The sequence below is a fragment of the Hetaerina americana genome, unplaced genomic scaffold, assembly GCF_022747635.1.
Source record: "Hetaerina americana unplaced genomic scaffold, ioHetAmer1.1.p SCAF_8, whole genome shotgun sequence".
Lineage (NCBI taxonomy): Eukaryota > Metazoa > Arthropoda > Insecta > Odonata > Calopterygidae > Hetaerina > Hetaerina americana.
The window spans coordinates 56946174-56972471 of record NW_027287427.1 but is presented as its reverse complement, the minus strand read 5'-3'; the positions used below and the strand labels follow the sequence as shown (position 1 = coordinate 56972471).

Here is a 26298-nt window from a genome sequence, read left to right as displayed (position 1 = left end):
GCAAACAGAAGGTTGTTGCAAACTTTGTACCGCACCAAATGACTAATTTATAAAAGCATTTCAGAGTAGAGCACTGCAGGGTATGAAAAGAGTGGCGAAATTGATGTCAGACTTCATGCCAAGCATCATACCTGGTGATGAAACGTGATTTTTTCAGTATGAGCAACTTACCTATCACTAAGGTTCAGAATAGAAGGGCCAACCAAATCCAAAACAAAAAAGAAATGATTCATAATAAATTTATGCCAATAGTTAAAATGAAGAAAACGAAATACCTGGGTGTTCTTGGGCTGTATATTTACAGGTCAGGATGCTTCAACTTCAATCCAAATACCAGGAGCAAGGGACATAGTCTTTGCTCTATAATGTGACAATGATTTTGAGGAGTGTATCATAAAATCATATCACAATTTCTAGCATTATATTGATGTACATGGAGTCTATTATGAATGAAAGAGAAAGCAAAATGAAAATAACTAATTTCTTGAATTTAATTTTGTCTCAGTCACCTTTTCCATTTGATGAATTGTGAAGAAATAAGAGCCAAAAGGATCATGAAGAAATTTCAAGTAACTCACATAGCAGTCACAAATAGCACACTGCTTGCCTTTTTTTGATTTATCTACATCAAATGGTACTTATATTGATTCTATAGTGTGCTTAGCAAGGACTCCAATGCATAAAAAGTTGAGAGGAAGGAGGGGAAATATAGTTAGTTAAATGAGGGTGGAATGATCGGGGAAAACTGGGGAAAGTAAGATTGAATCTGAGAAGTTAGTAGTTATGCCAGTCAAAAGATTACCTTCTATCAAGAAATTTAGCCATCGTGCAGCAAAAACCTGCCAAAGTGATGCTGCCCTGGCTGCCCTGCTGAGGAAGCTTTTAAAGTTTCAAAGAGATGAATGCCATTCTGGAAAAGGGAATCAATAAAATGTTAGATCACTTAAACAAGGAAGGATTTTGGAGTGAATTCATGTTTTTAAATTGTATAGTCCCATAAATACAAACGTTAAGCGTCCAGCCTAATTACACAGATAAATGTTAGAAAGTGTAGATAACTTGGTGTTTGAAATACTTGGGTGAAAATTAATTGTAATTTTATTATTTACATCATTGTTATATTTTAAACTGAGGTATTATTTTACAATGAAATTTCATTTAAAAAGCTATGCTTTTAGAAAAAAGAATAATTTTACAAATTTTTCCTTGGAAAAAGAATAATCTTTTATCGTTAAAATAATTTTATCTTAGATGACAAAATTAGGTTATTTTACATATTTTATCACTGCTTGGGTTTTGAACACAATGAAATTGATTTTGTAAAACTTGGGTATGCCAGTGTAAACATTAATGTCACCAAAAATTAGATGCTATGGAATAATTGAGGATAGCCTATTTGTCTCTATTGCCAAAAATTAGTTGGTATGGAATACTAGAGGAGAACCTATTCATCTTAAAAATCAAGAAAATATTGGGTGATAAATGAGAGGGATATGAAAGAATTTAATTTGGATTAACCAGTAATAGACATGAAGAAAAACAGTATCATGCCATTTTAGTCAATGTATAGTTAAGTTGAGCTATTCTAAATTCACCTCTATTTTGAATGCGATTCAGTTGAGTGAGGACTCAAGACTCACCTTCAAGTAGATTTACATTCTTGCATGCATCTCTCAGTCTCAATAAATGCTAATTTTCCATCTGTAGATTACTTGGGTACTTGTCAAATTATGGCTAATGCAATAAAAATTAATATTATTTTTTTACCATACATTGTGTGCATCAACCTTTTTATAATTATTTCCTCATGAAAATAATAATTCATTTAGAATTGTATTATACTAACTGATGCATTATAAATTGACTAACATACTAAATGCTATTCCAACATTTAACCTCCCTCCTTTCCAGGTGTAGGAGCACCTGAAATGAGTTTTCCACTAAGGCACTGCAGCGGTCTGCAGGTTGACCATGGAATGCCGATTTCCAGAGCACCACCTCCTAACCAAATGGCTCATCCCAGTGGAGTCTACTCAACCTTATACCTGGATGATCACACAATAGCAGAAAATTTACAGGTGAGAAGGAAACATAAGAAGCAGTATATAATTAAATGTGAATTGAATAGATATTGTTTTGCTTCCTCATGAATTCATTATCAGATGTAAACTTTACATTTCATGTAGAATTAGCATCAGAAAAAACATATTTGGTATCCTTACACTGGAGTCTTAATACTATTTTATACAAGCAAATAAGTATTCTTACTATCAAGTACAATTTCCACTTAGTATACCTAATTATCAGCATCCGAATGTCATTGGATTAGTCCAGTGGGCAGAGCATTGGACTACTAACCAGAGGGCCTAGGTTTGATTTTGGGTGATACCTTTGGGCACTCTCAGCTTCACCCAAGCTGTATGATTTTTTGTGTGCCAAACTTTACAAGCCTTTTCGATTGGTAATAGGTGAGCTATCAAAACAAGCTTCAGGTTGAAAATTATGGTGGAGGTGATTACTTAGTATTTTTAACCCCGAGAGTAATCTATAGATGCCTAACTTCCCTGTGAATGCTATAGTATTATAAATAAAAATAAGTATAAGAATAGTTCCTTGAACCAATGAAGTTATCAAAACATCATTTTTGGGTGAACTATATTTAAGAGTGTCTATTTTAATTGCTAAAAACTTACTCCATTGAGGGTAAATAATGTTTTGAATATGTTCTTCATTTAAAAGTACAGCAATGGCAATTTACCTATTCAACTAGACAAATTCAAGGATTTCAATGTTTAATTTGCCTCTGAAACCATTTCTTTACCATGAAATTTTCCAGTAATGTTTAGAAATCATTTCATAAATACAATGTTTAAGTTAAGTTGTCAAATTTAATTTTAGTTTAAATAGTAGCTCAAAAACGTTGATAGGTTTAGCAGCAAGGGTATATATATTTTTAAAAACCATTGCTGGACAGCATACAAAAACGTTTGCCTTTATTAAGTAATCAAGTATTCACTTTGGATAACAACAGTCTTTGCAAGATTTATTTTTACTCAAGCTGCAAATAAATTTAAATAATTTAATGTAGTTCAAAAAACTGTTTGGAGCAATAATTCCCACAATGAGTGGTACTCGTAAACGTATTCAGTCAATAGGAGATGAGTGATTCGGCATGATTTTATAGCAAAAAGTGCAGGAGAGAAAACCTTGACATTGCATTCAATTGTTTCAGGCTCAACTATGGAAGTTCATGTTCATTAAATGAAGAGCACAATGTATTTTTCCCCTGTTCTTTATTTTCATACTACTATTTTCAACGCTTAGGTATCATCATCAGGTCAATGGTCAAGTTGCGGTCTATTTATATACCATTCATGTGGAGGAAGGGGTGGGTGAGAGAGGGGGGAAGGAGAAAGGGAGAAGGAGGGGAAAAGGTGGGGTTGTGGTCAGCGTAGATGGGAGGGAGGAGAGGGGTGTTAAGCCTCCTCCCCCCCCTCTCTCACCCACCCCTTCCCCCACATGAATGGTATATAAATGGACCACAACTTGACTAATTTGTACCTGATAATGACGCCTAAGCATTAAACTAGTAGTAGGAATTTAAAAAAAAAACAGTGAAAAAATTCATTCTCCCCAAAAATGTCTCCATAAACTCAGTTAGCTTACCACAGAAAGAAGTATCTTCCATTAGGGTCATTTTTTGAGATTTACCTAAATAATTCACTATTATTACACCCTCTTTCTTCGGTATTCCATTGGGGTCATTATTATTACTTTATGGTATTCTACCATTCAAGATATATTTTCGATGGACACAAAATTAGCATTCCTACTTTTAGTCAAGCCTGGCTAGACACAGCATGAAAGCCAATCAAAATGCTCTGTATCCACCTTTCCAGCTTCCTTAGGATATCTCCCGACAATTGTCTCCCCATCACCTAGTACTTCTTTGTTTGTTTCTTGTCAATCTATTTCACCTCTTCGTCAATGTACCCATATCAAAAGCATTCATTCTACACTTATCTAGATTCAATGACCAAGTGACAACACCATACAAAATGATATTCTATATGAAAGTGTTCACTAATCTCTTCTTCCCTTCCTTATTAAATGATCCTGTCATTGAATTTCCACCTCCTTATGAAACCTTCTTTGCGTGATACAATTCTTTTTCTTATATCCCTACTATTTGACCATAGAGTGGAACCTCATAAAACAAGCATAATATGTTCCGTGATCTTTCTCGTAAAGCGAAACACTCATTCAGTGAAACAACACTTTTCCTATAAATTAACGTAAAATAAGATCATATGTTCCATATAAAAAAAATAAATTATGTACAAGTTTAATTCAGAGAAAATTAAATATACATTGTTTAGGATCATTGATCATGTTCACCTTTTCTTCTATCGCGGAATGAAGCAACCGGGATTGTAAACTCGATTTGTAAAAGCAAAAAAGAATCGAAATAAATTATAAATTATTTTCAGGTTTGATATGTACTTAATTCCTTTGCACTGGAAAGCTTTCTAGAGACATTTTTCTTTGCCGACGCTTCAAAATTTGGTAAAAATGTGACTCAGAATTATCGTTAAATAAATTTATGACATGTGTCACCACTGCATTATTAGGGCAATGCCTGGTATGATTCAAAGTTTCCTGTGACTTCCACATCTCATTTAGCCAGCTATTTTGGGCTTACACTTCTGGAAGACTCATGAAGTTCCTGAATGATAAACAAGCAGGGGTTTAGTTTTCAAATCGCTGCCCATATTTTTACAAAATAGCAGTATGAGACGGCCTTTCATTGCCTTGCAATGCATTTCCTCCTACTGTTATGTGTATGAATATTGGTTCTCTTTAGCATCTTTTCTGAAGAGAACCATCTCATCACTATTCAAAACATATTGTGGCTGGTAACCCTCAGAATCTACAAGTTCTTTGAAGTCACCAAAGAAGTTCTCTGGAACCTGTGGCTCAGAGATTGCTGTTTCACCATACCTCACATCGCCGTGGATGGTGGTTCTTCTCATTTACTTCTTGAACTACGCATCCTCCCCCTTAATACTTGTTTGTCCGTTGATGATCCTAGCACCTTATTAACAAATTCAGAAAAAAATGACTTCCTCCTTATTGCAAATTATATTCTCATTAATGGTATTGCATTGCCCTTGCTTTTTGTTTATGCAAATGAGAAGCAACCTTTCAACATCATTGAGAATACTTAACTGTTGTGCTACCCTTGTCAATCTATTTGAAGTTAGTATTGTCCATCTTCCTGAAGAAAAAGACAATTGTAGATGTCAACTAGTTGTTGATCTGCATACTATATTAGTCAAGCTCACACCTCGTTCCTGATTTTCAATGATCATATTTTTCGTTTCTATTGTTATTTTAATTCTATAATGGCTTTCTTCATTCAGAATCATCAATGAGGTACTATTTCACACAAACAGGGTTCTCACTGATGAGGATTCATGCTGACTTTTTTTTCTAATAAATAACATAATATGGCACTGTAAAATTTAATGGAGGAAAATGTGTTATGATATAATGCAATATGTTAATTTTCAGAGTGAAAATAGTGCTTGTGACTTTCGTATTAGTGCTAAATTATTACCATTGGATTAACATGGTTGATCGTGGTCTCCTCCACAGCATATTCCATTAACAGTGATTTGTATTGCAGGCAGCATCATCAGTTGCCCCAGATAGGACCACATATTTGCTCCCCAGGACAAAAGGAAGAGATGAGAACAGTTCATTTGTTTCCTATGAGTTGAATGGAAACTTCATCAAGGAGCAGCTATTATCAAATGATGTGCCTGAAAGTTGTGTATGACCATTGAGAAAGAATTGTTATAGCAAATTGAACATGCTATGAACCAAAATACTGAGTGAGAGTCATTAATGATGTGGTAATGTGCTTTGAAGACTACTTACTGTTATAACTATGAAATTTTAAGGAAAATTTTCATACGGGCTGTGGCATGATATTGTTACAGCTCACCATATTTCAAGTACAGAACCAAAATAGAACTCAAAGACAATGCAACATGGCTACTAAATATTTATAAAAGCCTACTCGTTGTTTCTTGACTCAAAAACATGAACGTAAATAGTTAAGAGCTCAATGCTTCCCACGTGTTACTTCCTAAAACTACATTCTTATAGAAAATTGTACTAAATATTTTTAAAGATTTTCAAATGTATCGAAAAGTAAAATGAAATAAAACTCTGTCAGCTTTGTTAAATTTTGTTTTACTTCTATGCTATTGAATTTAGTATGTCATGTGCATCCTGTACAGGATAATAAGGTATATCAGGTGCAGAACCCTCAGATTGGCAGGACTCAGCACAGATTTGTGAACAAGTTTCATGGAATAATTAATTGAGGCATTTTTCCAATTGTTTATCTCAATTGTGCTTTTAATCTGATGGTTTCAGAAAAATGGATGGCCTACGAGTGCCAGATTCCACTGTAGCCGCCTCCTTGAGGAGCCTGCTAAGACCATTGTGGTCATTCTGTGCAGCCTAACATTCACCTTGAGTCCTACCCTTTGACATTTCTGGCATGGATAACCCTTATAGGATCAACCATTATTGTTATAGCCACCATAGTAACAACATTTATTAGAATACCCAAAACCTTCCACCACTTACATGTTGTTGGTTTGACATTTTAAATTTTTAACTTATTGTATCTTCACAATTTGTGAATACCTTATACATACCACCCAGGCAATAATGCTACTTTGGGTAAGCACTTACAGTAAATATTTATGATTTTCAAAACCACAATATCTAGGAATATTCAGATAAATTTGAAAAAAATATTTTTTGTGCTTTGTATTCTTAATGACATGCATTGATGGCACCAATATGTATGCATTAAATTGGAAAATCAGGAAAAAGAACAGAGGCAATGTTAGCAAAAGCATACTATTTCCTGAAAATTAACTATTTCCATGTTCACCAAAGTCTCGAATTATGTAAAAGAAACACTGAATAAGAGAGAATAGAAAAATATACTTGGAAATTCATAAATAAAACCTGGTAAAATTACTAAATGAAGAAAATTTATAACAGCAGATGAAGGTCAGGCAGCCACAAATATTAAAAATCGCGGTTTTACTAATGCTGATAGAGGTCAGTGCACTATACAGACTACTAATTGTAAGATGCATTCATTTATAAGCCACTAGGAACAACCTCAAGTCATCTTTTGTGGAAAAGTTATGTAAAGTTGAAAAAAATCTCCTGGCTTCTCTTTTCATTTCCCCCAGCAAATTTAAAATTCCATCATGCATTTAAGTTACATTTTAATCTGAGACCTAAGCAAAGGTAAAATTTTGTATCAACAGTTATTTTTTATATATCATCACATCACATAAATTAATTTTAGCTACGACTGAATAATGTATAACATAGACATCTACCTATGTTCCCATGGTAGGAACTTTTTATCTATCCACTAATTAATTTTACTGCTATCCGCTAATATTGTTTCATAAAGGAGTGAATGATATCTCATGAGGAAAATGTTGAGTACCAGTGATTAAGCCATATTTTTTTATTACACAAAGTTCTCGGTGCGCATTATCAATGGGAATATACAGTAATTGGTTTCCCTGGTCAATAATCACAACAAAATCTCAGATTTCATCAACATATGTAATCAAGATTTTTTTAATGCATTCAAGATACTAGTACCATTAAATGTGTCATAAAATGCCATTATGATTCCAATGGTCAAGTCTGAATTCTACTCTTTCGGCTGAACCTTATTTAAATTATTTAAAGTTTTGTAAGGAAATTTACTGTTTAAAAATATTGGTCCAAAAGAAAGCACCACTATAATTGGGAAATTATTATTTGTATGAGTCTTTCAAACCTGTTTTTATTTCCATTATCTTATGATCATGAAATGATCAATTATTTATTATAATCAATAATGATTTCTAGAGTGACTTATGCTATCCAGAGGAATTTTAGGGCATACAATGGCTAACCATTACTTTCAGTTGACGTGAAAGGATAAGTAAAGGGTGGGAATGTGTTTCCCTCATTTTAATATTCATTAATTTATTTCTATAAAGAATGATGCACTAAAAAAAGTCAGGGACAAGCCTGGTGATGAGTAAATGCCTTCATTCCACAAGATAAATCTGTTGATTTGAATAGTCCTCTTATAATATTTGTACTAGCATATTTGGGGATTATTTTCATATTCTCTGCCAGGCTATTCTGTTTTTGTATTATGTATGGACACATGATGTATTAAGAAATACTGGAACCAGCCAAATAAAATTCGAATTTTGTACATGCTATAGTTAGTGTAAAATGTCAAGGCTCTAATTTTTACATTATGGCCACTTTTACAATTCTCACAACCATTTCAAAAACATTCAGACAATTGCCATTGCCTAAAATCGGGGAATTGTTGGATGCAATTTGTGTGCTTGGATGACAGTGCCTATGCAAGTGTGCGAATATGTTGGTGTATGACTAACAAGTAGAGGCATGGGTTTGGTAGGCATGACTAATTATAGTCTATTACATTAGTGTTTGTATGAGTTTGGGAGTTCTGCTTGTTGTTCATGAATCACTTAGAGAACGATGAGAATCCAAACAAGTGAGGAAGACTTTGAGAAGTAGTCAACAGGAGATCTAGTGAACACAGACAATAAAATATAGGCACATGCACATAGAAAAATGTAAGCAATGAACTTGATTTCATGTATTAAAAGTGTCACCTGTAGGTGTGCATTGTAATGATTTGAATTATTGATCATGTTCAACAAGCATTCTATGAATGTTCATTTAGATGTTATTGGATTTTGAACTGAATAATAAGGTGGCCTGTGAAGTTTTTACAGGTTTCCCTTCATCAAGGTCAATAAATAGGCCAAAACCCTCTTCCATTGAAATTGAATAAAAATTTGAAATAATAGAAAACTTTTAAAATGAATTGTTTTTTTCCTGACATAATAAATTTATAGTTAGGTAGAATATAAGGTTATTGCAGTCAATATAATAATGCCTGAAGAATTGCTGAAATAGAGGATACCATTTTAGGTGTTCTTTAATATACATTTAAATCATTGAAGAAATTTTTACACAATTTTCAACAATAGAAGAAAATAGGTGAACTTGGATGAGAGAGCGCACATATGGTAACAGTTACTTCCTTATTTTTTCAGTTTTCTTCTAAATTTCAGAAATTTTACTGCACAGTTCAGATATTTTACTGCACAGGGATGTTGTGTAAGGATGTTAAAAAATGGTTAGTGAAAACTTTGATATGAAGCATGCTTTTATAAAGCAAAAACTTGGCCATTGATGCAAGATGATTGGCAGAGAGTGAAGGACTTTCAGATATGGATGCGAAAATGGGTGGAAATGTAACCTGGATGGAAAGGAAAGTAAGTAAAGAAGCACTGAGCATGGTGAGGTAGGAGACAAGATTCTAAGGAGAAATTCAACAGAAGTATATACAGAGTATTTTAATCAGTGAAAAATTATGGAAGACTATGATTGAGAGGATAATGTTAAGCACGTTAAGTTGCTGAGGAAAAGTATGGGTATGTTAGATGGAATAAAGGGAGACAGAATATATGTGGAATTGAAGAAGGGTTTCTTGTATTACCAGCTATACGGGTAAAGCTAAGAAATGTAAGGGTGTCACATTTGTGTGTTACCAAAACTTACTTTAAGTGCTGAACTACTAATGTAATCAATACAAGGTTTATCAGGTTTTCAAAAAATAGCCAAGGTAAATGCTAAAATGGGACTAAATGCTAAAGGGGAAATTAAACTCGGGTAGTCATCCGTCTAGGAAGTGTTTTGAATGCCATGGTCACAATACTAAGGAAATGAAAAGAATTGCATTGGACAAGGAACCTTTTACGTAAAAGGTAGTGGGAATCGATTTCTGGGTTGTCTAAGGAGATAGAAATCAATTATTAAAAATAAATGAAGAAACAGAATGGCATCACCAATAGAAAAGTGCATTATATCTCACAGTATTGGAAGATGCAATTACTTATGAAACCTATACATGCAAGGGAGAATGACATAATGAATACATGCATGTGGGTACCCATTGCATATGGTTTACAGATTGAACACATGATGATGGGCATCAAAATATTCTGCCTCATCTTCAACTCCATCCTGAAATGCTATCAGATGTTGTAAAATCACTGAGCACAATATACTAGAAACAAGCAGATGCCTTTGGTAATACAAATACTAAGACCATCATTGATATTCCCAGCTATTTCAAGTATGGCTAAAATATCTCTATAGTTCCTAAAGAGTTACCCAAGTACTTCAATTGGGCAAGAATGTCTAAAATATTTTTGTCTCTTTAATAAATTTGAAAAAGTCCTACTCACCCTTGATGCAGATACTTTAGTAAAGGAGTTTGTGGAGGCAAGGGCAACTGGACTAAATATTTGGAGTGCAGTAAAAGAGAATAACCACACCAAAGCATAAATGTTACAAGGGTATGACAACAGTACTTGTACAGGTTAGACTCACCAATGCATGATTCTTCATTTTTAATGTTTAATTGATGCCATAAAAGTATGGGTAAATATTGTAATATATTGTAATAATATATAGTAATAAAGTAATATTGTAATAAATAATGTGATGTAATTGTAAAATATGGTAAATATTGTAATATTATTCCTTGATTCTGTTAACATTCTTTCATATTCTTTTTTCATTCATCTTCCTCATTTCTTCAGTAATGCATGGCTTCTTAACCAATTTCTAAATACAACCACAATTATTTCATTTGCTGCTTTCTACATTTCTTGTTTGATATATTTCCATCTTTATTCTAGTTAATCCATCCCATTATCCTCCCTCAGACTTTTATCAGCTGCCTCCTAAGACTCCTTCTTTTCACCCCAGCTAAATTTACATACATTCCATTTTCTTTGCCATACTTCCTTCCCATTACATTCACTTGAAATTAACATTTGCCTTCATGAGCACTAAATTGTGATCCAAATCCACATCTTATGAAACTATGTAAGATAGTTCATTAAACTATTCCATAATTCATACCTAACCATAATATGAACTGGTATCTCCCTTTATCCCCTGGTATTTTCCTTTGCATGTATCTGAACCCTGGTGTTTATACCTCATACTAGTTTTCATTTACATGAGCACAATATAACTAAGATATAATAATTTCAAAGTATGAAAGTTCATCTTGAATTTGTTCAGGATTTGAACCTGGATCCCTCGATGTTTACCTGAGTGTTTCAGCTAGTTAAGCTACCAAAGCATCCTCTTACACTTCAAAATTTTGCATTAACTCCTCTATCCCATCTCCTAAATAATCATTTCAACTTACACTCTGATATTTCTTGACGGCCTCTTTATTTCTTTCCTGTAATAATACCAGCCCCTAAAATTTCAGAGTGTGAGAGGACACTGCAGTTGCTCAACTGGCTAAAGTACTTAGCCAGAAATTGAGGGGGTCTAGGTTTGAATTCCAGTCAAGGGGGATGATTTTTATGCTTTGAAATTTCTGCATCACGGGTACAATTTCTGTATATACAAGTATTGTATGCTTTCATTCACAAATTCGGACAACTATGGAAAATCAGTCTTATTTCTCTTGTACCTCCATTTATACACCTTAAAGTGAACCGACCAAGGGTATCAAAAAATAAATAATACAAGCATATGACCTATTCATAAGTAACAGGGCTCTTCCTCTTCTGGCTTTTTATGAAATCAGTTTTATGATGGTCCAGGCAGGAAAAACAACAGAAAGTTATTTATTTGTACATTTATGTCGACCAAGTATCAGATTGAAGAAGTTTTGACTTTATTTTTCATTCAATCAGTGTAGAGACTGAAGTCGGGGAATAGATTCATCTTAGCATAATGCGAACATAGCATATTTTCCAACAGCAAAGAACCATTTTGGATTTACAAATATAAAAATCAAATGTATGCTGCTTCAATAACAAACTTAGAGTGGAATTTTCTCTGCAGGCAACAATGACATAGAATAGCAATAAATATCAAAATAATCTTTGAAGGAATGAATATTTCTAAATATCTAGGAAATTCTTACACTTTTCTTAGTACATACTGATATTCTCACAGTGACGAGTTTTTACATTGTGTAATAATACTCTTATTGGTAAAAGATGAACGTGTTCTGATATCTCATGATAGAAATCTCTTACATTGTATATTCTTGAACTTATATATGCATCAATCTACTTTTTGAATTATCTTTTTCTGTACTTATGGCACCATATCAATAAGTTTACTCGCATTGGATTTTATTAAGTTCTGAATAAAATGAAAATTGGGAAATGTATTTAGCCATTACTATATAAACTAATTCACTCCCATAATTTTATCCTGAAGAAAAATCTTAGGCGAGCCAACAAAACACAATCAGAATAAAATCTTTTCTTTGTTTCATTATATGAGCTCATTCTGTCAATTATTAGTATACATTTCAGTTGATTTAAAGCCACATTAGTCAGGAACAGCAAAAAATGTTGGAGTTTGCATGCATTCTTACAGAGTAACTCTTTTCCAGGCAAATAGAAGAATACATATTCCCTAAATTACATATTATCCCATGAAAATAACCTTTGGTACACAGATCAACTTTCTGCTCTGATTTATGCATCATATCTATGGGCACATGGGTACGGCCAAAATACAGCAATCAGAACATAAGGAGTTCCAGGTACTGATTTGATTCATCATGGTGTTTTTCTTTAATTCATAGCAAAACCAATCCTGACCAGTTCAAGGCATATATTTTTTCCTCTTTCCACCTGAGGTTTATTGGTAGACAATATAACCATAAATAACTTATTAAGATTGCAAATAAAAATTTTAGAGGATAAAAGAAAATTACTTTTTATATTTTAACATTTATTAAACAAGAATTAATTATGCACTTACAAATTTCAAATATTACATAAGTGATTGAGCAGATATTGGCCCCGAATTAATTTAAATAATTTATAAATACTTATGAACAATGTAACAGTTAACATAATAAAGACTTGGGCAATGTAATTATTTAATTACATTAATACCTTTTATTTTGTAAAAATGTAAATAGAAATATTTTACAACTTTCAACTTAATACATTTATTTCTAAAGTAGAGTCATTGTCATTCAAATTCTGTCTGGAGTTAAAACTAGGAAAATATATTTTCCTAGATGCATAAAAATCAGTATATGAATTATTTAGTTATGGCAAATGTAACATCAAAAGAGATATCAAAAAGGAAACCCGTGAATTTCTAAAACTGTTGGTTTTAAATGGAATAGGCCCTCAGTGAGCAAAAATATGGGTACATTAAAGAAGCTGCTATGCGATGATCCCTCTCCTTTGCCTCATCTGTGGTATTAGAGAGCTTAATTACAACAAATCATTAGTGGTTGAGGTACCCTATGAGACAACCTCCAAATTAATCTTATTGGTCAATTTTTTATTCTACTATAGGAACATTAGATTGGCCATTGTCAAACAAATGTTCACTCAATCTTTGTAACCAATTACATTTCTAATACAAAGATTCAGAAGTCTCCAAATTCATATTTCTTCAAAAACTTGAAATTAAATTACTATTTCAAAAGCAAATATATTTCAAGTGTCCAAATGTACACATTCAATTATTTAATCAAAAATCTGACATTGCAATATCATAGTAAATTGGATTTAAAATGACTTGAGTGAGCACTGTACCAAATACAAAATATAATAAAATGCCACATGAAAATTTTTAAATTCCTTGTGGGCAGACCAAAATTTTATTAAAAGAAAAACCTTTTTTCATGTTTTATTTAATTATGGTAATTATGTGTGCATGGTCCAGAATTCTGTCAATAACTTGAAGTTTATGTTTTACATGATGATGCTCCTCAATTAATGTTTCATGAACTTATACGATGAACTCATATGTTGACAAATATCTCTGAAGTTACAATTTCAAAGAAACTGTGGAAGAAAGGCCTCAGTAGTTTGATTCGCTTAAGCACTTGGCCAGACATCAAGGGATCTGAGTTTAAATCCTGGTCAAGATGAATCATTTTTAAACTTTGACATTGTTACACCTCTATAGTTCCTTTTTTGTTGATAAGAGCATATTAACTTTCCATGAGCTTGGCTTTTAGCATCATCAACAAGTCAATCAAGAATGGTAAATGTATTTTTAAAATGGAACTTTTACAAGCCTGCTTATTAATTGGTCCTTTTCAATTAATACAATTTCACAACCAGAATAGCTGTCATTTTTAATTACTGGTGATCCACACTTTCATCTCCTGGTGTATATGATAAAACAACTTTCAAGGCCTCATGTACAGCCAATAGAGCATTCTTTTCAAGAGAGTTCCAAATAGTAGCCATGAAAACATTGAAAACAAAGAGAAGAACAGCAAATCCACGCAAAATCATAATAATAACTAATATTAATGATCCATCTAGACCAAAATCTCCAACACTAGCCACCAGAAAAATGAATAAAAATGCAGAGGCCATTGCATAGGTTTTTCGGTCCCCATTTAATACTGACAATGCTTTATATACAACAGATCGAGCTTCCTCTAAGGTCTCCAATTCTTCTCTTTTCTTTCTTGCCATTGGAACTGAAGTATCTGCAAACATAATGCACAAAAAAATAAATGAAACAAATATTGAAAGTTGACCCTTAAATATTTCCAAGAATAATTCATGATTTAGGCAAGTGAATAACTATGACATGGTAAATAAATGATTTTGATTACATTTTATCAGCTCCTCAGATGCAGGTGGTGCCACAATCAAAGAAGCAGACACAGCCTCATGATCAGAATAACTGAAATCATGTCCCTCAACTCTATTTGGAAATGGAAGGGAGTATGAAGACACTCGTACCTGTGTAAATTAAAATTATTTAAATTAAAATTAAAATGGAGTCATCCACTAATGTACATTTAAATGCAACAATTTCAGAGTGTAAAAATCATTCGCCTTGACTGGGATTCGAACCCAGATCACTCAATGTCCGGTCGAGTGCTTCAGCCAGTTAAGCTATCACGGCAATCCTCTTAAACCTCTTAAACATTTATCCTCTTAAACTCTGAAATTTTGGGGCCTTTAAAGGAACAAGATGTTGTGGCAAAATACTGCACATGCAATGTCACAGGCATTCATAGTCATGCGCGACACGCCACAGTCCACAAGGTTATAGCCAACTTTAAACACTTTAAACGCTAATGTGAATTTAAATGCACATTAGCGGATGACTCCATTAAAAGTTACTGGTGCAGCATCTCCCGCAGTTTCTTTGGAATTTGTCAAGGTATAAACAGCCTAAGTGTTTAAAGTTGGCTTTAACCTCGTGAACAGTGGCACGTCGTGCACGACTACGAATGCCTGTGGCATTGTTTGTATGGTATTTCATCACAACATCTTGTTCCTTTAAAGCCTCCAAAATTTCAGTTTATGAGGACGCCTTGATAGCTTAACTGGCTAAAGCACACAACCGGACATTGAGGTATCCTGGTTTGAATCCCGGTCAAGGTGACTGATTTTTACACTCTGAAATTGTTGCATTGAAATCTTGAAGGGTGTATTAAAAGTTATTCTGTTTACTCCTATTCACTACCTTTGCAATACATCCTCACATGGAATGGTCAATCAGGTGGTAACACACTTGCCTCCTGATCTAAAGGTTATGGATTCGAGGCCAGGGTATTGAGTCCACTATAGGGGTTTGTTCCCAGGGAAACCTGGTGGCAAGCCAAGAGCTTATCAAGATCACATGGGGCGCATGGACCAGCAGAAGACACATCCAGGGTGTAAAAATAAGGCTGCAACAACTTTTTTAATGCTAATGACACTACAGAGGCAAAGTTAGTAACACTATCTGCAAGCATAAGATAGAGTCAAGTGGCTTTACACACAGGGCCTACCCTGGAGCCCTGGCAATTCTTTTGCTAGAGTAGATGAAGTGAAGCTTCGTAGAATGTGCAAACAATTAGAAAGTGCAGCATTTGCTGTTTTTTCTCATGTTAACAACGACCAGACAGACACTTCTGCAACTGAATATATGTCTAACACTTCATTTATGAGGAATTAATTCAATAAAACATATTCATATCTAATTTAGCTGGTCTATTCCAATGGCAATGATGCAGGCATCATTTGAATTCCATGGGAATTAGACCACTTCCACTGGATGTGCTTAGGATTACATAGGGTTGAATAAAAATGAATTAAGATTACATACTACATCACTAATTTGAAAGTCATGATATCATGTATGCAAACTGTATTATTACGGCACCTTTCAAGAATAAAATGTGGCTCACAGCAAGATCCTATCTGATGATTGCTGGATCAAAATTAAACATTCAGTTCTTGGTGGCAAAAATTATTCATCCAGTCCTTTCAAAAATAAGCTATTCATAGCAATAACTGATATCCCAAACATAAATGCAAAACGCTGTTAGTAGCAAGGAAAATTTCCAAGAGAAAGCAGACTTAAGAAAGGAGTTCTTTGATTGGGAGCAATTATTTAATCAAAGGGAAAACAAGTGAAAGAGAAAATTATATGACAATTTCAGAGTAAAGGCTAACCCACTGCATCACTGTAATTAATATGAACATCCCAAATACATGTGGTGTGATGTAGATAAGTGCTAGGTAAGTACTGGCACAGATTTTATAATAAGGTCCCTGGTTGTAAAAATATGCACAAGCCCTTTCATATTAGGCATGGAAAATATGCTCACCTGAAATCCAGGACTAGTTCTAAACAATATGTGGTCAATTCTTTTGCCCTTGGGATGAGCTCGCACCAACTTTGAGCATGCATAAGAATTTCGAAGACAGTCACTTGTTCCCATGCCTCCATCATTGTTTACCTGTGAAATGAAGAGTAAGCAACAGTAAATGTATATGACATACTTTGAAAGATGATGATATCTGTCCTTATCAAATTAATCTCCATCTAAAGAAGGAAAATTCATTCAACTGATTGTAATCTTTGAAAGCTCATAATTTTACATTTGCACAAACCATAGTCATCTTTAAATAAAAATGGCATTCTTTTCCTCAATGAGTCAAACAATAAGTTGAAATACAGTATCATTCAATAAAAAAGGCACCTAAAATAATAAAGATATTATTACAAATATCCTTGAAAATTTTTTCCCAGACCTTTCTATGCCAGAAGATTAATTTTATTTTTATGTTTAATGAGCTCCAACTGGTGAACAGTTTTTTCAGAGGCTACAGATAGGACCCTTCTGACAGTTGTTAGGTCAAAGAAATTTAAATGGGTGATAGTGATAAATCCAATATATGTTGAAATCATCAAGAGTGTGACCCATAACAATATTCAGGCATCAAAAGATATTATAACATGTTCAATGTCTCAAGATTACCTCTTTGCCAACCATTTATCACTGATTTGACCAGCATGGTAGAGCAAGAGGGTCAGCTCCTGGGAGAATGTGTAACAAGGGGTTTAAGAATATTTTGTATTGGATTAGTAAGCCAGTTAGATAGGAGCACAGAAGTGGGTACTGTCAAGGTTCATCAAAAATCTACTCCAACTAGCTACACTTCTACATATTAAAACAACTAATTTATCTTCGGACAGATTTTCTTTTTAATTAGATTAATGGAAATAATTTAGACAATGGTAACAAGAGGTTAATTACTCTACACACATTATAAAACCACTTTTTTGGAAAAAGAGTTTTAATAATTTTTTTCAGTGAACTAGAAAAAATTGATTAGGGATTTAATGAGTTTGGAAAATATGTTTATAAAAATATAACTACTGAAATCTAGCAACTGTATTTCTGGAATATCATCAATGCCTGTGGCAGAATTCTTGTTGGTGAATGAGTTATTTGAATTTTCCTGATGCACTGAAATTACAAAGACCACACAAAACAAGCAGATTCTCTTTTATCCTTGAGATGAGAGGATTAGTGTAGTTGGAGGCTTTTGAGATACAGACTTGGCAAAGAATGAATACAATAAGTTGGAGAATGTGGAAGACAAACACCATGGTTTTAAAAAGGGTGGGCAAAGATAGGGAGTTACTGGAATAAATCCAAAAAAGGCAGAGAGAGTAAAAGGAGTAAATGCGAAAGGTAGGTATGTTGAAGGTCACAATGGAGGGGCAAAAGTTTGGTAAACAGCATAAAAGAAGGAAGAGAGTAGGAAGCATTAAGGCACACAGAAATAAAGAACAAAATAATTTAGGGTGACAGAGAAGTTTTGCTTTGCTTAGAGGCATTAAATCATTAAAAATTCCATCTAAACTTACATTCAATAGATAGAATAACTGGAAAAATTAATTTATTTGTCATTACTGCCGTGGTGTTATTTGCTCCCCTCCCTGAAACCCAAAAAGATATTAACCGTCTTCATAAAATCTTCTCATGCGGGAAATTAAAATTATGGCACTGAAAAAAGTCTTTAAAGGGTCAATCAACATACACATTGTGAAAACTCAAATTGAATATTTTAAAGAGAGAATTAAGAAAGTATGTAAAATGTAGGCTCATGCATGTTTGAGGTCAAGTAAGAAAAAAAATTTCAAAAGGTTATTTTGGTGCAAAACCAATTAAATATCTCCCAAGATTACAATAAAATAGATATTATTAACTGGCACAATTTATTCATGCAAAGTCATCACTATTTTAAATAAAAAAGTCATCACTATAAAAATGCAGAAGTATGACTTCTAGTCAGAGATTCTAGTACAGAGATGTGTATGAAAGTAAGGTGAAACGTCAACTACTGTTTCGTCATCATTAACCATTCTTGTCCTTTGGCAACATACACTATCTATTTCTAATTCCACAACCACCAAAGACCTCATGTAAAGAATTAACATGGGATACTTTAACACTGTAACATATCTGTCAACATTTATGGGATTGCTAATATTTTTATTTACTGACTTATTTCCAGCATTATGAAATGGCTATTCCAAGCAAAAATCAGTGTTTCTAATGCTCTTCAGTAGTCTCGAGTGCTCTCCTCTCTTGTGCTCAGATTAGAACCGTCAATCTGCCTATAAATGCCCGATTCATATCCAGTCCAAGTAAAATTGCCACCTTCTGCTAGATTTAAATGTGATCTTATTATAATTCAACCTCCTTCAAAGGTAATTAAATTTAAAGGAATATTATTAGCTAAACTAAGTTCACATAAGCGTTGTGGTGATGTAATTTCAGGTGACTTTCAAAAAAACTACTACAATCAGAAAAATATAGCATTTCATACATTTTAGATTAAATTACCAGCAAATTATGTTCATGATCATTTAAAAAATTACTTTGAATGCACATTAAGAACTAATTAAATAGCAAAAATAATTTAAATGTATCAATATACAAAATAAAAACTCAATAACTTACTATGGGCATATATGATAAAAACTGGCTCGTCACCTCTGTGGAAGTTATGAGATTTTATAAAAATTCTATGTTCAGGGCCACAAAATTGAAGTTACTATGCTTCAGATATTATAAGGAATTTCATTATAGGGAAGGAAACAAAGAAATAACTAAGCAATAACTAAGGACAGAGAATTTTTGGGAGTAATCATAGGATACGAGAATAGGCATAGCATTTTGATTAGTGATGGAATATTGAATCAAATGAGGGTAGGTAGAAGGTACTTACATTTGAAGTAGGGTTTAGTGTAGGATTTCATGCTTCTCACGATAATAGTTTCTTTCCAACAAAAAACTATATTAGGTTTAACATTGCAGACACTAGCAAGTTAAAAAAAAGATATTTAAATAGCCATGCTTCTTGATGGGATGTCTTTGGTACATATTTCATGGTATCTATTTTGATAGGATAACATAATTGATGTCATAAACCATTTTTAATACTATAGCTATTTTGTTTGACAAAACACTTCAGTTCAGTACTCGTACAGTGGCTTAAAATAGCTAACTTTCATGAATAACCATATCATTCCCATGTATTTATATATATACACAAAATCCATTTGTTACATACAGTAAATTTCAAATATAAAAAAATTAAACATTTATTTGTAACAAAAATAAAATATCACAAGAAAACCGTAATTGTGGTGCCGTAGTCCAGGAGCTAGCAAGCTAAGCTGTTCACAGGTCCCAGGTTCAATTAAGAATGATACCACAAAGCAAGGACCCTAGCTTTACCATAGCAATGACATTTTTTTGATACCAGGTCTTCAGAGGAAACAGCAGCTGGTGCAGGGAAAGGACCTTCCGCATTCCCTCATGCTTCAACTTCAGACACCGTAAGGTATAGCACTTATTATCTACCCTTACCTATCAAACAAATACCTTGGACGAATCACAGCGGTAATGCATCAATTGAATTAATCTCACAATAATATTTTTAGCATACAGATCGCCTTGGAATATTTATATTTTATGCTGTGTGGTACAAGTCCTTAAATGGCATGCTTAAAAGTTAATTAACGAATATGTTTGTTTGCATAAAAAAATCTGTATTGACACACATTTCGGATTTATTTATGGAGGATAAGTAGAGTTTACTTAATTCCCAAACCCTTTTGATTAATTGTGTAGGGCCTACAATAATGGTAATGGGCAAAATAATACTTACCATTGTAGCAATAGCAAAGCTGTCCATGAGATCCGCATGTTGCTCCAATATTTTGAAGCATAATTCACCAGGCACTGTGTTGAAATCTCCCGTTATTATAACTACATCTGCATGGGCTGAAGTTATGTAAACGAATTGAGCAGTATCAAATGCCTGAGAAACCCGATGAGCTAAATAATTGTTTCTTCCTTCGCAGCAATATTCTGCGTGCATCTAGAATTTAAGCATTAAAAGAGTAAACGCTAATAAAAAATTGGTGATTTTAAGCAGTTATAATAAATATAAAACCAAGACTATTACTAGCACTTACATGTGTGTTATAAACATTAACTTTCAGGCCATTCACAAAAAATGTACAGAGAGCTATGCCTTTGCCAGCGAACCAGTCTCCGTGTTGTACTTTGTGAGCATACCCATTCAGTGGCCATCGGTGAAAAAGAGAATTTTCAATGGGATACTTTGAAAAAACGCACAAGCCTGATCCAACGACCCCACTATTGGAGGAATAAGAAGACAAAAATAGTTCATTGCTTCCGAAATGCACATTAATATGAAAATTAATTAATAGTACTACATAGACAGGATACCTGTGAAAGTAATGGGAATGAGGCAAGACCTTGTTTGTTTTGGTCTTAATCAAAATGTAATCCCGCTCTGTCCAAACCTCTTGTAAACAAACAAAATCATAACTTGATTCTGAAAGTTCTTTAGCAATTGCATGCATACGAACGGCACGATTTTTTGAAACAACTGGTATTCCCCTGAAAAATAAATGTTGCTGAGCACGACTGTGGTCGCCGTTATTCATTCAAATTTCAAATGTCTTACCAGCAATTTAGGGTAAAAATATTAAGGTTTGTAGTCATTCTATGTTCGATTTAAAAGAGGAAGTAGCACTAAACACAAAATCATACACAACAAAACAACTTCCAAAACGACTATCTTGATAACATTCTTCCGTCTGCTACATCACGTTGTACGGTTTACATCTGTCAATTATTGTACCATGTTTTCGATCACCCTGCCCTCAGTATACGATGGATAGCACTCGAAGAACGGGCACAGACTTAAGGCGCCAGAATTTAATTTTAATACGGTTGATTTTTGCAAACTGCGACAAGACACCATTTATAATCAGCTGTCTAAGGCGAAATTAAGTTTAATATAAACAAATTGAAGTAAAGAGTATACTATCCTCTATTTAAGAAAGTGATTTCATTTTTTAGTAGAAGTTTTGGCGCTAAGAAGTTAAAAGAGTAAGTCATTGGGGTAAATCTTTACACGCTAATTCAAATACGCACAAGCACATGTACTTACGAATGCACTTCATATTTTCCCTGCTTCTTATCCCATTGTTTTATATGGCTTGAAGTTTTTTACTAGTTTTATTTGTATCGTGTGGGGCCATTATAAATCTATTTGATCTCGCGTGTTCTGGAATTTGCTAAAAGTCTAATTGCTAAAAGCCTTCTTATCATAAACAATATTGACGATGTTTATTGAATCTATTTTTGTCTCTTTTTTCATGATTCTCTAGCATAGTGGGATCTTCATTCAAAAATTAATATAAAGTCTATATTTTAAAATTCGTCATCTAAACCTTGATTCTATCATACCAAGAAAAGAATCATTAAAATAGTCATTCAAAAATAACAAAATATTTCAATATATCCTATGGAAATAAGACAGCCCACAGTTAATTACTTTCTTATAACTTGCATAATAAATTAAAATAAATGGATTTAAGAATTCATCAAAGAAATAAATAGGCTTGTTTTCCTAGTGACTAGTCGTCGTAAATTGTAAATTACAGTGTTCATGTAAATTTTATTTCTGGATATATTAAGCTACAGCTATAAAATGGAAATATATAAAATTTCATTATCCGATATTTTCCGAGTTAATTGAAGATTCTAAGATACTTGATAACGAGATCTCAACCATTAGAACACCAATAAAAGGCATGGATTGAAAGGTCCATATTACGCTACGTCCATTGACGAATTCTTCTATCTTGTTTTCCCACAGGCAAAATTAATGTCACGAGATACCAATTTCAGAGACGGATCACAAGAATGGACTACGTAGTTTCCTTCACATAGATCTAAAACATCTGTTTCCTCTTTTCATATCTCGCTTTGTATTCTCTATTTTTTGTTCTCAACATTTTCCTAATATTGCACGATCCTATTCTAACTAATTCCATATTTTTCTTCTTCGTCTTCTGTGCTGTTGCTGTCAGTTTTGCTTAGTAGGAATTTCTGGGGATGGCGACCGCGGAAACCTTGCCCCTCCCGCTGCCGGACACGACACGACCGGTTGGGCCGAGTCCCGTAGTTGCCAGGACTCCCAATTATGGTAGATCTATGTCCATCATAGTAGCATTGAATAAGTAATCAAAGTGGCCCCCCGTTGCTTCCTCAATAGTGTTTTAACGTGATACCATCACTAAGTGGCCGCTCCTCTGTGGTCAGACGCCTATGCAGCCGCCACACTAAAGAACTGACGCTGTGCGGACTACCTTTCGTCTCGCTCCTATCCTTCGACCCATCTGGCATGAGTAACCCTACCTGAAACAAGTATGATTGCTCCCGACAGTAGAGGTATAGGGACCATCAGACCTATGCAACAATTCCAGAGTGTAAAAATCATCCTTGAAATTATTGCATTGAAATGCATATTAGTGGATGACTCCGTTAAAAGTTACTTCTGCGGCATCTCCCGCAGTTTCTTGGAATTTGTCATCAGACCTCTCAAGTCCTTCCACCAGGTCAGGGTCAAGGTCCAAGGGGAAAACTTTTCGTAATAATGGTTAGTAAAAAACTTCCTAAGATTCATTTCACTAGGATGTGTTTACATGAAAATGAAACACCAGCCTATTTCTGTCATTGGTTAGTTCATACATTTCCGAACTGTAACGGCTGAACCTAGATTTTATCGTGATAAATGTTTTAACAGTGGCGAATCTAAGGTATTACATCTAAGATATTAAGACACCAGCCTTTTGTAAACAATATGCTGGAGTCCTAATTCCCCCACACCCTTTTCCCTGTAACCACACATATTTTTCAATAGGCGTGGAGAACATTTTTGTGCTTAATTTTTTTTTAAGTTCAAGCAGTACATTTACTCGGCCTGTCGCCCGCTTCCGCCGCTATTTTATCTGCATGTAATTGCGTAGGAACGGATGTGCCGCAGGGTAACAATATGTTGCCCCGCTTTCGTCCCAGCAAAGTTCTGCGGGGAAAAGCGATTACCATTTACAATTAATGAATGTCGAACAAAGCTAACGAGCTACTGATCAACATATTAATGTGGACTTTGCTAACATAATTACGTAGTGATAGCTGGAGAAAGTCCCTGCATCGATCACAATGGAATCAGATCTGTCGCGACCGTTGCGAAAAGCACCTTGGGCGTCTTTTCCTATCAGACGCCTATATTAGCTGGCATTTGGAAAAATTGTCGATATTCCGCCATACGTTTCGGAAGTTTCGACGACGCCATTCGCCCAATGGCAAAATATCTCCTCATTCACTTTACCCTACTAATAACCGTTTTATACCAGTTCAGCTTGGCAGATCAACTCGATTTTACGGAGTCTAAATGTTATCTACCATTTTCTGAATTTACGAAGACGGGCACTATCAATCACTCTAACAGCTTCAACTTAATTACGGCTGAATGGAATTCTTATCCAAAAAATCGAAGTAGCAGCCAAGTTCATACCCAAGATGCATCCGGAAATCGATCTTATACGCCTTTCTCAGGTAAGCAATATCTTTTAAAAACCTACATAATTTCTCAGGAGAGTTAGTTATTTAGGCCAATGTGCTCTCTATTCTTGTGTATTCATTCCCTAGTTTGCAACTCTACCACTGATATTACCTTTTCAGTATTTATATAATCTATATTATGAATAAGATTTGGGTCGGTGAGGTAAAGAATGAAGAAGAATCCCGGAAATAGAGAGGACTCCATTATTCTTCAGTTATGCATACTTTCTACCAGTTGTCATGCCTTCTCCCATGCTTACACCGCTTTCAATACGTTCTCCCTTCCGTCACGGACTTCCCAAGCACCATCTCTCAATATTTTCTCCACCCGCTTCTCTGGCCTATTCGAATATCTTCATTAAGTCTTCCTCAAAACACATGAGAATATCCTAAATTATCCTATATTCCTTTCCAATAGAGTTCTCATTAAGACAATGGCGTTATTTCCTCCTTCCAAATATAAGTAAAAAAATATTCCCCTAATCTATATACACTATTATGTAACCTTCTAAGATTATCGAAAATATCCTTCCCGCATGTGATGTTGAACTTACCATTCTATAGGTCTTATTTCGGGATGAGGATCAAAATCGATGTTAACAGTCTTCCACTGAAAGAGGGAGACTGCAAACGAAGTCTTAAATATGGTGGGAGGAGGGATAAGGTTGGCAGGTGAAATTTGTAAATTCATAATAACTTGATTAAGAAATTGTTGAGAGGTAGCGGGTTACTGAAGGCTGTATGGATGGGTGAAATTTCGGCAAGTTGTACAAAAGAAAAAAACAAACTTTTCGGTCTGAATGAATGAGGTTGTTTGAAACGGAAAACACAAAATTGGCTAGATATATATTGCATCTGAAAAATTATAATTGTACTGCTAGATAAGAGTGTGTTCTACTTGAGGATTTACATTAGATTTTCGAAAGTGCATTTGCACAGGTGAAAATGTATTAAAATAAACAGTGGAACATTTTTGATGGGGGATAACACTGATGTGGAACCCAAAGTTTTATTTCTAAAATCGGGAAGAATATAATTTAATGTAAAAATACAAAATGAATGTTCCTACGCTTAAGAAGCAATAAAAACGAGATAGCAAAGACCAGAAACTTGATTGGTACTAGGTTTGCAAAGGGGGGGGGAGGCAAAGCAAAGTTACAAGTAACGGGAAAGATAGGGGACACACACTAGGTCACTTGGGCATGTTTGGGAAACAGTGACCCACGTATACCTCAATCACACACAAAAAAGCAAAATCAATAAAAATAAAACAGACTTAGGGAATAACAGTCACTCTCATGAATCGCATTCACACACACACACACCCAGGGTTTGCAAGGATATCTCCTACGCCAGGGACCCGGTGTATTCATACAGGAATTAAAACAAACATTAAAAAGAAAAGGCCCAAGTTCCTGTTCGCAATCACTTGGGTGTGTGAGTCTTTTGTGGACCGCACTGGTTTGCTCGTTCAGGGTTTGCAAGGATTCCTTCTATGCCAGTGACCCGTCAATCACACAGATGACTACAAAATTATAAAACGGATGTAAGCATGCTTTCGCTCATTCACTCAATCACTGAGGTATGTTCAGAGACAGGAACCTATGCGAATCACATGTACTCACACTTACGGGGTTCACAAGGATTTCTCCGATGCCATTGACCCATAAAACATACAAAAATAACAAAATGGAAAAGAAAGGACTTACCTGTACATAAACGCGCAATCTCTCAGGAGTATCAGACCTTTGTGAATCTACACTCACTCACTAACTCACTCATTTAGCGTTTACAAGGATTCCTCCTTTGCCAGGGACCCGTCAATCACACAAATACAAATGAAAAACAAAGAAACAAGTAGCAGGGGTAGG

At 34.3% G+C, this 26298-nt stretch overlaps 2 protein-coding genes across 2 annotated transcripts in view; one reads left to right on the top strand and one right to left on the bottom strand.

Moving 5' to 3' along the window:
* Nucleotides 1-6236, top strand: part of LOC139698032 (nephrin-like) — a 663871-nt gene extending 657635 nt beyond the window's left edge. The window contains 2 exon segments of the mRNA XM_071596891.1: nt 1912-2078; nt 5690-6236. Of these exon segments, the coding sequence (XP_071452992.1) occupies nt 1912-2078; nt 5690-5842 (320 nt within the window). The 3' untranslated portion in view covers nt 5843-6236.
* Nucleotides 6237-12975: 6739 nt separating this feature from the next.
* Nucleotides 12976-21625, bottom strand: nSMase (neutral sphingomyelinase). The gene is made up of 7 exons (XM_071596386.1): nt 21480-21625; nt 21239-21412; nt 20962-21145; nt 20652-20864; nt 16790-16921; nt 14798-14927; nt 12976-14668 (listed from the first exon to the last, which is right to left on the bottom strand). Exons 1-7 carry the CDS (start codon nt 21515-21517, stop codon nt 14310-14312), a joined length of 1230 nt encoding a protein of 409 aa, XP_071452487.1. The 5' UTR covers nt 21518-21625; the 3' UTR covers nt 12976-14309.
* Between the last annotated feature and the right edge of the window lie 4673 nt (nt 21626-26298).